Below are 12,103 nucleotides of genomic sequence, written 5' to 3'. Positions count from 1 at the left end.
AGTGGGGAGCCTGCTTCTCCCTCTCCCACTCCCCCTGCTTGTATTCCCTCTCTCGCTGTGTCTCTCTCTGTCAAATAAATAAAATCTTTAAAAAAAAAAAAGCATAGTAGCCCAATCATCTGCAACTGCCAATTTTTATACCGATGAATCAGATTTTATTTGGTGACAATGCTGGGGCATTTAAGATATCACTGTGTAGTTGAGGTGATTCCCAGGACTTAACTACAAGGCGACACCCTAAGTGCCCCAGCATTGCCACCAAATAAAATCTGGTTAATCAGTACAGGAATTTGTGGTTGGAGGAGATAGGCTGCTGTTCCCACAGAATGCAGAGAGAATAACCTGTGGGGGTGGGGGCAGGTCAGGGACTGAGCACAGTCCCATACCTCTAGGAAGTGTGCAGTACATGTCTGCCCTCAGTGGCTGAATGGTCCATAATGCTTTTCCCCCTTTCTTTACAGATAATAACAGACTTTGATATGACACTGAGTAGATTTTCCTATGAAGGGAAAAGATGCCCAACATGTCATTGTAAGTGTGGCATTCATAAACAAATTCATGAAAGTAATTCTTATTTTAAGATCCTTTCTTACCTATATGATCTGTGAGACTGGGTTTTTTTTTTTCCTTTTGGACATTGAAAGTGAGAAGACTTGCCTTTTTCTTCTTATATTTTGAGGATTTGTTTTTTCCCCCATGTTATATAAACGACTATTTTCAAGTGTAGTTTTGGTTGCAAGAGGAATGAATACTTCTGAAATTTTTCTCCAAATGTGGTCTGTTCATTATTTATTCAAGAAATATTTACATGGATTTTAAACTTTGGATTAACCTAAAGAAACAGCATTTATCAACCACTCTGGTTTTCTAAGAATGTTACTGAATTTTTTTGTTGTTGATATATAAATTAAGTAAAAGAGTAATTAAATAAATATCCAGTTAAAATGTGTTGCTAGGATAATACACCTTTTTTTGTTTTCCAAACTTGGCAGTGAGTTTTAAAAAAATAATACTCTTCAACCTGACAAAGAAGCAGTGATATAAGGCCTCTCATTTACTGGAGGTGCCTGTGGAATTTGAGAATTCATTTTGATACTTTATATTAAAACCACTAGAAATCATACCCTTTGGCCCAATAATTCTTTGGAGAATTTCTAATGAAATACTCCCAAATGTAGGAAAAAAGCTTTAGATCCAAAGTTTAGATTTTAAAACCATTAGGTTCTCTAGCAATGCCATGTGTACTATAGCACTAAGTCCAAAAGTTGTAATGACCATGCTTGGTGGACTTGGCATTTAAACGTAAAAGAAAAATAGTAAGTTATTTAAAGTAGTGGTAGCATCAGTCAGAATGTTTCTTTTAATGCTAGTTTGCTTTCACTCTTCAGATGTCATTGACAACAGTAAGCTGGTTACAGATGAATGTCGAAAAAAGGTAAACACTAACAGTAATCCAGAGTTACTCAAAGACTTCCTTTTGCCTGAGAATTTCTTCAGGTTCATTCACACAAACAATGGATATAAAGTGCTTCTAACCATACCTAGCACCTAGTAAACACTGAACAAATGTTAGTTTTATTGTGTGGGTTATATACTCTCAACATTATTTTAAAGAAAAAATTAACTTTTTAACAAAAACAAAAATTACATAAAAAATTTTAATTGGTTATCAAAATATTCTGCTGTTCTTAGATTAGCTGTACATTAAAACAAAAGTACTTTGGTTTTGTGTAGGTTTTGCTCCTTTAAATTGACCAGGAAATTGCCTCAGTTCTCTGCTTTCCTTGAGTATGTATCTGTCTGTGTCTGTGTTAACAACATAGGACTCCAAAGATGAATCAAATTTAATACTTTCATATGAGAACGAAAGGGTTTTTTGTAATAATAATTTGGTTATTAGTCGGTTTCACTGAATTGCTGACCTGAAAGTACTTTGTTACATATAAACTAGATCAGCAAAGATCTCTTCAGTTGATAAATGCATTAGCCAAATACTCATGATCTAATCTTTAACAGCAGTTTATGGAAACCATTTGTTTGTATCGTTTTGCTTTCTGTAAAACTCAGCAGCTTAATGACAACTCTGTCATCCTCATGATTAAGTTATTCATTTATTTCTAGTTACTGCAACTAAAGGAAAAATATTATGCTATTGAAATTGATCCTGTTCTTACCATAGAAGAGAAGTACCCCTATATGGTAGAATGGTAAGTGTGTATCAGACAGTGGGAGGGTTAAAAATATAATAAAATAACTTTGCAGTTACAACTAATGGCTTATTTTTCCCTGTATATAATAGATTCATAAGGTATCCAATGAGCTAGAGCAGTGATGAAATATAACAAAATGAACTATAATTTTCTAATCTAACAGTCTAGAATTTGTTTTGTTCTGTTTTTTTTAAGATGAAGGTCAGTGAAGATAAATTAAAATCCTGCGCTTAAGCCTTAAATTAAAAACAAGCATTTTTTTAAAAAGTATATGGACAAAATGTGGCTGAAAGTGTGAAGGAAAAGAATTGGGATTTAAATTGACTCTGAACTGAGCTAGAGCCAGCAAGTTGACATAGTTGCTGAGAAATGGACCCCTAGCGTTGGCTGCATTAATGGAAATGCAGCCTTCCAAGTAGACCACACTGAAAGCATTGTGCTGAGTCCAGAGAGAATGCTGTTATTAAGAGAAAGTTGACAGCTCTGTAGAGTGTGTCAGAGGAATCCACAAAGAAAATCACAGGAATTGGAGCCATCCTATTTGGGGAAGATTTCACAGAATAGGGAAAGCTGCGATTTGAGAAGAAACAACTGTGGTTTTAGAATCTTAAGAGACCAGGAGTGATGTTATTTATCTTCATTATCCTATGACCTAACCTGAACACCTTGCACACTTAATTAATGTGTATGGTACAAAATGTTGACAAGTTGGACCTGGGCCACATACCTGTGGAAGCAGAACTCGAATCAGACTTGGAAGTTTTAAGAAGACTGATTTCAGCGTAATGAAAGAAAGGACTGTCTAGTAATTAGAATTTTCTAGCAATAATATAAGCTTCCCTGGCAGAAGGAGCTCACTAACATGATGGGAGCTGACCCAGAATGGAGGGTCACAGGACTTCTGCGTATCAGGTAGAGAGGTTCTAAAGGTCTGTGACTGACATGTAGTGATTATAGGTGCTTTGATGTAATTATAGAGCATCATAACAAGGATTTTCTCTCTTGCGCACTAGGTAGCACCTTCACTACTAAGGTATTTCATGACAATTTAGACTACCCACAGGTGAAACAAATGGCCTTGCTCTAATTCTTGTAATCAGAGAAGTGATTATGCCTCCCGAGGTTGGATTCAGCTCTTATCTGTAGACTGAGGAAAGGTTTACACTTGTATCTTTTCATTATCTTATTAACACATTTAAACTAAGAGGTTTTGGGGAGAACTGGGAAATGCAGTAAGAACATGTTCTATTATATTGTGAGACATTAGGATATACATTCATTAGTGATGAATTTAAATTTCTAAAATTTAAGTCCAAATTATGAATGAAATACTGCATTATCTATCACTGAAGAATGCTTTTTAATGAAGATGATAGTTTTAATTTGCTTTAATTGATATTCTCTTTGTCTTTGTACATAAACTCCAGGTATACTAAATCACATGGTTTGCTTGTTGAACAAGCTTTACCAAAAGCTAAACTTAAAGAAATTGTGGCGGAATCTGATGTTATGCTCAAGTAAGTTTCTTGGGTGTTTTTGCTGTTAATTGTCTACAGACTTATATATGTATTCAAGTGTGTGTTTTTATTAAAGCAATATATAATAATATATAACAAATAACAATATTTATATGTTGCATATAAAAACATAGCCAAAATATGCCACCTATCACAGAATAGGGTGAGGTAAAGAATTTAGAATTAGAATATTAGATCTTGGTATAGGGAATAAGAGCCTTATGAGATTTAAGTTCTCTCTTTTTTTCTTTCTTTCTCTCTCTCTCTCTTTCTAGAAATTTATGAAACCAGGACAATTTTGAAATTTTTTAACAGAATACTTTTGAAAAGACATGAAATATAAAAGGAATGTTTATAAATCAGTTGAAAAAAATTTTTGCTCAAAGTGTATATAAAGTTACATGAATCTACTTTCTGAATTCTCAGACTTCCTTGAAAACTATCTCTAGGAAAAGTGACTATGATTTAGCAAATAATAAAAATATTTGTAATACACAAATGGTAAGATGAAAAGGTTTAAGCTTCTTTTCAATACGGTTTACCACCTCTAACAATTTTCAACTCATTAGGTAAATATGATGATGCCATTTTTTTTTTTGATGATGCTACATTTTAAGGTGACCTACCTCTAAGGAGGAAAGCATTAAGTGTCAGAAAGAATGTGAGGACAGCTAGTATTTTATTCCTTTGTAGGCAGCTTAGCCTGTAACCCAGGAAGAGTAGAAAGGGGAGAAACTTAGATTAAGAACATGACCAACAGCTGTTAAACCTTAGGTAGGAGAGATGCTGGATGTAAAGAGAATGCAGCTCAGTTCCTGCCCACACCCCTCCTGTTGTTGTTTTTTTTAAGATTTTATTTATTTATTTGACAGAGACAGATACAGCGAGAGAAGGAACACAAGCAGGGGGATTGGGAGAGGGAGAAGGAGGCTTCCCGCGGAGCAGGGAGCCCGATGCGGGGCGTGATCCCAGGACCCTGGGACCATGAGCTGAGCTGAAGGCAGACGCTTAACGACTGAGCCACCCAGGCACCCCCCCTTTTTTTTTAAGATTTTTATTTATTTGTCAGAGAGAGCACAAGCAGGGGGAGCAGCAGAGGGAGAGGGAAAAGCAGGCTCCTCACTGAGCAAAGAGCCCGATGTGGGACTCGATCCCAGGATCCTGGGATCATGACCTGAGCCAAAGGCAGACGCTTAACGACTGAGCCACCCAAGCGTCTCACCCCCGTCCTGTTTCCTTTTTTTTTTTTTAAGATTTTATTTATTTGACAGAGACAGCGAGAGCAGGAACACAAGCAGGGGGAGTGGGAGAGGGAGAAGCAGGCTTCCCGCTGAGCAGGGAAGCTGATGCGGGGCTCGATCTGAGAAACCTGGGATCATGACCTGAGCTGAAGGCAGACGCTTAACTACTGAGCCACCCAGGCGCCCCCCCCAGCCCGTCCTGTTTTCTAAGAGGAAGTAGTTGAGCAGGATGACCAGCAGGAGGTGCTCCAGCTCACCCTAAATGGGTTTCCCCGGGTGAAGCTTTTCAAGATGTGGTTAACTATTTGCTGTTAAATGGTGTAGATTGTGAACTGTAGGCTTATATCCATATTTAATTTGAGTCTAAAGCATCTAATTTGTACTATTAGAATTTATTAAAAGGAAGGCAAAGAGTTAACTGTTATTTGAAAAACTTGTACTACTGTTGTCATAGACATCAATCACCGCACTCTTGGGCAGTATTCTGAAAAGGGAATATGAATGAGCTGTGGAATTAGGTAGAAATGTTTTGCTTTTTTCTTTCTAGGTGAAAAGGAAATATATCTTGCTCTTTAACAATCAGTTCCTACCTCCATCTTGCAGGGAAGGGTATGAGAATTTCTTTGATAAGCTCCAAGAATACGGTATCCCTGTGTTCATATTTTCGGCTGGTATTGGTGATATACTAGAGGAGGTAATCCATCAAGCTGGGGTTTATCACCCGAACATCACTGTAGTGTCCAACTTCATGGATTTTGATGACAATGTAAGTACAGCAAATCATTCTTCGTAATTACTTTTAAAATCCGAATGTATTTTAATTATATAAATGCAGTTGTTTTTTATTTAATGTATATTCATTAATTTAGGTCACTCAATAGGCCTACTATGGGACTCATCAACTCCCAGTGTTATAATATGCCTTTCTTAAACTTTTTTTTTTTAAGATTTTATTTATTTATTTGACAGAGAGAGAGAGAGAGATCACAAGTAGGCAGACAGGCAGGCAGAGGGAGAGGGAGAAGCAGGCTCCCTGCTTGGGAGCCCGATGTGGGACTCAATTCCAGGACCCTGGGATCATGACCTGAACCGAAGGCAGACGCTTAACCCACTGAGCCACCCAGGTGCCCCCTTTCTTAAACTTTTGTATCCCAAGCTACAGACCAATATTAAAATTAGGAAAAGTTCTTTTAATGTAATTTAATGCAGCAGTTCTGAAGACTCAATATCCATAGGTGGAAAAAAAGAAGTGAATTAGAACTGTTGTTATTTGAACAAACTCTTCTAATCAAAACAGTACATTATGACATACAGAAAATGGGACCTCCAGTTAGGAAACAAATGAAAAGTAAAAACTGGATTTTCAGCTCATTGTGTTTGACATTTAAAGTAGTCTCTAGAAAATCATTAACTTCTCAGAGCCCTTCTTACCTATCATGAATGTGAAAATAGAACAAACAGAATTTGCAGTTTGAAACCTCTTGTTTCAAAGGATTTATATTTTTATAGGGAGTGCTGAAAGGATTTAAAGGCGAACTAATTCATGTATTTAACAAACATGATGGTGCCTTGAAGAACACAGAATATTTCAATCGACTAAAAGACAATAGCAACATCATTCTGTTGGGAGATTCCCAAGGGGACATAAGAATGGCAGATGGAGTAGCCAATGTTGAACACATCCTGAAAATTGGATATCTAAACGATAGAGTAAGTATATAGATCTGTCATTTAATTTTCTTGTAAGAAAAATAAGGATGGAGCTTAATGGGCAGTTGTTATTAAACATGTGTGAGAAAGTAGTTAGAGACATTTTGATTGCTCTTACCCCTATACTTTGGTGTGGTTAAGGGATTTAGGATTCACATGTGTGCCGTCAGTATTGGGGTGGCTTCTCTGGCCTTTCCCCACTAAAAACCTGAAACACTCCTTAGTCATGAGAGTCAAAAATGTCCCCAATGTTGCCAGGTGTTGCTTGGGCACAGTCTCCCCAGTTGAGAACCACTGGACTAGAGAGAAATGACTTTAGGAGTAAAGCCACCATGTGGGATGATTCCTATGTCCATGAGTCTTCAAAGTTTGAAAGTATTTCTTCATTTCATTTTTTTTCAAAATTTTTTTTAAGATTTTATTTATTTATTTGAGAGAGAGAGAGAGCGAGCACATGAGAGGGGGGAGGGTCAGAGGGAGAAGCAGACTCCCCGCCGAGCAGGGAGCCCGACGCGGGACTCTATCCCGGGACTCCAGGATCATGACCTGAGCCGAAGGCAGTCGCCCAACCAACTGAGCCACCCAGGCGCCCTGTATTTCTTCATTTCAAAGGTTTTATGAAAGTAAATTTAATTTGCTACATTTTGCCCAGAAGATTAAACCTAACAATGAGATTCACACTGAAACTATTTGCTTCTCCTTCCTGCACATCCATGTAATTTTTTGTTGTTGTTGATTTAGGTGGATGAGCTTTTAGAAAAGTACATGGACTCTTACGACATTGTTCTAGTAAAAGACGAATCACTGGATGTAGCCAACTCTATCTTACAGAAGATTCTGTAAATAAGCATTCTTCAAGAAGACCTCTCTCCTGTGGGTGCAACTGATGCGAGAACTGCTCACCTATTCATCTTGCTGAAAGACTTTTATTTATAATGCGTTCTTGGCTCTTGAAGTTTTTTTCTCTCCATTACTGAGGTATTTTTGGACATATTGAATCCATCAACTGGAAGCTCCTTTTTTTTCCCCACCTCTCTCAACACACTCCTCAACTCTATTTTTTAACAGATTGAAAAAGAAAATCGTAAAGCCAAAATTTGAAAAATAACTCCCTGCATTTCCAGAGTGAATTTTTTAGTATAATGTTATCATGAGGTTTTTGAGGAAACTTTTTATTCTGGGGAAGTTTGTATAAGTTTAAAAAGAAGTTTTATGAAATGGTGAAACAATGTGCATGATTTTAACTGTTGCCATTTTTGTAATTGGGGTGAATTATGCTGATAATATCACCGTCTCCTGAAATTATATTATATTTGGTTATTCTGTTTCGTGAAAGTCAGTATTTACCAGAAAATATTGGCACTCAGTGTTTGAAGAAAACCATCTGTATCCACATGTCACTAGTCATTACAAAATGTTCTATATTGAAGCACTGATAATACATATGAAATGAAAAGCCTTTTTAAATTATACTGTCCAGACAATTATTATTCATTTCTTCAACAAATACCTATTAAGCACCTGCTATGTTTTTCCTGTGTGTGTGAGAGAGAGGGGGAAAGAGGAAGAGATAAATCCTAGTGTCATTGTCATAGTGTCTATTCAGATTGAGTATTTTTAAACTTACATATTATAAGTTTAAGGATAAAAAGATAGTTGCAGAGGAAATTTAATCAGCCCTTCAGAAAATACTGGGGACTGGGAAAATTTGTTTTCCCACATTGAAAGTATCAGTAAAAGAGGGTACTTTGTTGTAAGTCTAAGAGTTTCAGAAATAGCCACTGGCAGGGAACAAAGTGTAGCTGGATCTCCTGTTAACTAAAACTGAGTACTGCTAAATTAGGAACTGGCATTCCTCTCTGCAGTCTGACTTCCCATTCCAAATTTCTGCTGCCCCGTAATTGGTTTCCACAGGTTTAGACTTGCCATGGTGATAAATGTGACCCTGACTCTAACCATTTTCACTCCAGAGTCTATGAGCCACTAGTTCCATAAAGCATCTGAGCTGTGATACAGAGCCTGTTCCAGCTGGCTCTGGACGTCAGTGCGGTCGGCAGCCTCTAGTCCAGTCTGATGTGGCAGGTAGGCAAGGCATTGCAGCGAGACCTCTCCCAGGGCAGCCGGTCCTCATCCTCTACCACTACCTCTCCTTTTTATAATAAACAGTGAAACAAAGTTGGTAGTGGCCAAGAGCAGGCTATTCCCTGCTTAAGTTGGGGATTTCTGATCTAATGGGGGGATTTCTGATCTAATGGTAGCTTTTTATCCTGTATTGCTATTAGAGTTGGCCATATTGACTGTTTTCCAAAGGACCTTATAATATGCTTCTAAAAAGAAACATGGTGCATGGTGTAAATGTAAAGAATACTGAAGTTAAAACCTCCATTCTAGTCATGGCTCAGCCCTGTACTAAGACTCTAGGTCAGGCACCTCCCTTTAAAAATGAGGGCCTGGAGGGCATGCAGGCTCTCCAGTCCCTTCCAGCCATGCCGTAACTGGATTACCAAACCAAGGCCCCTGACTCTTCTACAATCTGCCTGTCACCCTATCACCTCTCACTGCCCGTTTCTACCGATATTTAAAATAATTTGTTTTCAAGTTCAGCTTTCAGAGCAGTTTAGTGTAGTCATTAAGAAATGGGCTATAGAGTCAAACTGTCTGGATTTGAATCCTCTTTCTACCATTTAGTAGCTGTGTGACCAGGACACATTATTTAACCTGTGTCCCAGTTTGCTCATCTGTAAAGTGAAGGTAATGATACATCCTCTAGATGTATCATTGTGAGGATGCCATGCACTCCTCAACACCGAAGTGTGCTTTTAAGTTTTATATTTGCATTTAGAATAGCTTAGCACCAGTATTCAATATGGTTAGCTCTTACCCATCCACGAAGCAGTTTGGATAGATGGAGGAGATGGAAATCTCTTTCATAGCCCTAGTGAACATTGGCAGTGTGTGGTCACTACCATGTTCTCTAAAGGGTCTAGCATTAGCTGTTAGGGTTTTTTGGGTTTTGTGGGGTGTTTTTTTTTTCCAATTTTGAATTTTACTTTAGGAGGTAAAGCAGTTTTGGGTGCTGAGATGAATGATTTTGATGAAACTGAGAAACAAAAACAACTGTCAGAGATACTAGTTTGTTCCAGAGTGATTTTACAAGAACTCTGCATTCCTTGGTATGTTTAATAGACACCAGAGTTGATTAGGTAGATTATTAAAGGTTTTTTTTAAATTTTATTTATTTATTTGTCAGAGAGAGAGAGCACAAGCGGGGGGGGAGTGGCAGGCAGGGGGAAAAGCAGGCTCCCAGCTGAGCAGGGCGCCTGATTCGGACATGATCGCAGGACCCTGGGATCATGACCTGAGCTGAAAGCAGACGCTTAACTGACTGAGCCACTCAGAGGCCCCATTAAAGGTTTTTTTAACCAGACTTTAGGTTCAAGGTTTTCTCTTTGGTGTACCCCATGGAGCATCAGGAAGGAAAAGATATGTGGGATCTTGAATAACTAATCCTGGAACTTGTCCAAGGTTACCTCAAGATTCATCAATCCTGCTGTGTTTTATACTTATTCTAGTATTTCAGTACAAGTTTAATAGATAAGATAAAATGTGCCCAAGTTGTAAGGGGCACAGGCCTTCAAGTCAGTCAAACCTGGATCTGAGTCTTAGATTCTCTCTAGGATATTTAGTAAGTTTCTAACTTTTCTAAGCCTTGGTTTCCTCATCTCTAAATTGGGGTATGAACTTGAGGTGAGGATTGAGTAAATGAACAGTGACTTGTCCAACAAATACTGAAGTCCTGGCTGTCGGCTAGGTTCCAGAGAAACAGTAATTAACACATCCCACATGCTTCCTGCCCTCGTGTAGCTTCCATCCTAGCAGATGTGACAGAAATAAGATACTATGAAGAAACCAACACAAATATTTTAGACAAGGCAGCCAGAGAAAGCTCTGAGGAGATAGTATTTCAGCCAAAGCCTGAAGGATAAGGAGCCAGCCATGTGAGGAATCGAGGGAGAAACATTCCAGGGAGAGAGAATGGCAGGTGCAAAGGTCCTGAGTAAGAAAATTGAAGGTGTTCAAAGAACTGAGAACTGGCTTAACAGTGTTATGAGCAAAGGAACGGAATCATGAATGGGAGGTGAGGGTGCCAGATCACACAGGGCTTTGTAAATCATGAGTTTGGTTTTACTCTCCCTGCAAAGCAGTGCCATGATCATGCTGACATGCAGAAAATGGACTGGTGGGGCAGATCTACCCCAGCGAATCAGTGAGGGGGCTGCTGCAGAAGTTTGCACTAAAAATTACAGTAGGACTCAGGGAGAAGTGGATCATTTTCACTAGTTTAGATTTAGAAATGACAAGACTTGCTTTTGGATTAAACATATGGGGTGAGAGGAGGAAGGGTCTCGAAGATGTCTGGTTTAAGCACGTGGAGGTGGGGGAGGAAAGAACAGGCTTGGGTGGAGGGTGTTGGGAAGGCAGGGGGGACGCACATTCTCTTTTGGACATGCAACGTTTGAGGTACCTGTGAGGTACACAGGGAGAGGTACCAAATAGACTAGAGCTCAAAGGAGAAATTTTGGCTGGGACCAGGCATTAATTGTCTGTGTTTAAATGAGATACAAATATGGCCAGTGTAAGCTGGAAGGACTCCCTTGACCTATTAAAATTCCAACATTAAGGACAAAGACCACACAAACACTATTTCAGTAAGTATGCAAGTTTTATATCTGCAACTAGCAATAAATAATTGGGAACAGGGCGCCTGGGTGGCTCAGTTGGTTAAGCGACTGCCTTCAGCTCAGGTCATGATCCTGGAGTTCCGGGATCGAGTCCCGCATCAGGCTCCCTGCTCAGCGGGGAGTCTGCTTCTCCCTCTGACCCTCTTCCCTCTCCTGCTATCTCTCATTCTTTCTCTCTCAAATAAATAAATAAAATCTTTAAAATAAAAAAAATAATTGGGAACAGTATTCTTAGTTTATAAAAAGATGCAGATCCCCAAGAAAGCCACCTTGGGGTCCCTGGGTAGCTCAGGTTAAGTGTCTGGCTCTTGGTTTTGGCTCAGGTCATGATCTCAGGGTCCTAGGATCAAGCCCCACGTCGGGCTCTGCGCTGGGCCCAGAATCTGCCTGAGATTCTCTCTCCCTCTTCCCCTCCCACTCGTGCTCTCTCTAAAATACACACACACATACATACATAACATATAAAAAGAGCAACCTTGTTCCTAGAAACCTAAGACGCTGAAGTGCGGTGTATCAGCACTTACGCAGAATCTTGCAGTCAGGTCAACTCTCCTGCCAAAATGAAATGTTTTTTTCTGTCTTTTAAGTAATAATTTTGAAAGGTATTAAAAATTCCTAGGTAATCAGAGATCAAAACTCAGTGGGTTTTAACAAAATAATGCAGATAGCTTATGCTTGCAAGG

The 12,103-nt window shown here is 38.8% G+C and overlaps 1 protein-coding gene across 5 annotated transcripts in view; it reads left to right on the top strand.

The window, feature by feature from the left end:
* The window catches only part of NT5C3A (5'-nucleotidase, cytosolic IIIA), a 49,343-nt gene extending 41,195 nt beyond the window's left edge, over nt 1-8,148 (top strand). For all 5 annotated transcript variants that reach the window (XM_028092260.2, XM_028092263.2, XM_028092261.2 and 2 more), the window contains 7 exons: nt 462-531; nt 1,389-1,435; nt 2,122-2,207; nt 3,638-3,727; nt 5,572-5,734; nt 6,478-6,678; nt 7,420-8,148. In XM_028092260.2, the coding sequence (XP_027948061.1) occupies nt 462-531; nt 1,389-1,435; nt 2,122-2,207; nt 3,638-3,727; nt 5,572-5,734; nt 6,478-6,678; nt 7,420-7,521 (759 nt within the window). In that variant the 3' untranslated portion in view covers nt 7,522-8,148. The remainder of the gene's footprint in view (nt 1-461; nt 532-1,388; nt 1,436-2,121; nt 2,208-3,637; nt 3,728-5,571; nt 5,735-6,477; nt 6,679-7,419) is intronic.
* The last annotated feature ends 3,955 nt before the right edge of the window (nt 8,149-12,103 follow it).

Source organism: Eumetopias jubatus, unplaced genomic scaffold (genome assembly GCF_037043125.1).
Source record: "Eumetopias jubatus isolate StellerSeaLion01/CBP00866 unplaced genomic scaffold, mEumJub1_p1.0 scaffold_14, whole genome shotgun sequence".
In the NCBI taxonomy this organism is placed as follows: Eukaryota; Metazoa; Chordata; class Mammalia; order Carnivora; family Otariidae; genus Eumetopias; species Eumetopias jubatus.
The sequence above is the reverse complement of the archived record's forward strand: the minus strand, read 5'-3'. Positions and strand labels throughout refer to the sequence as shown.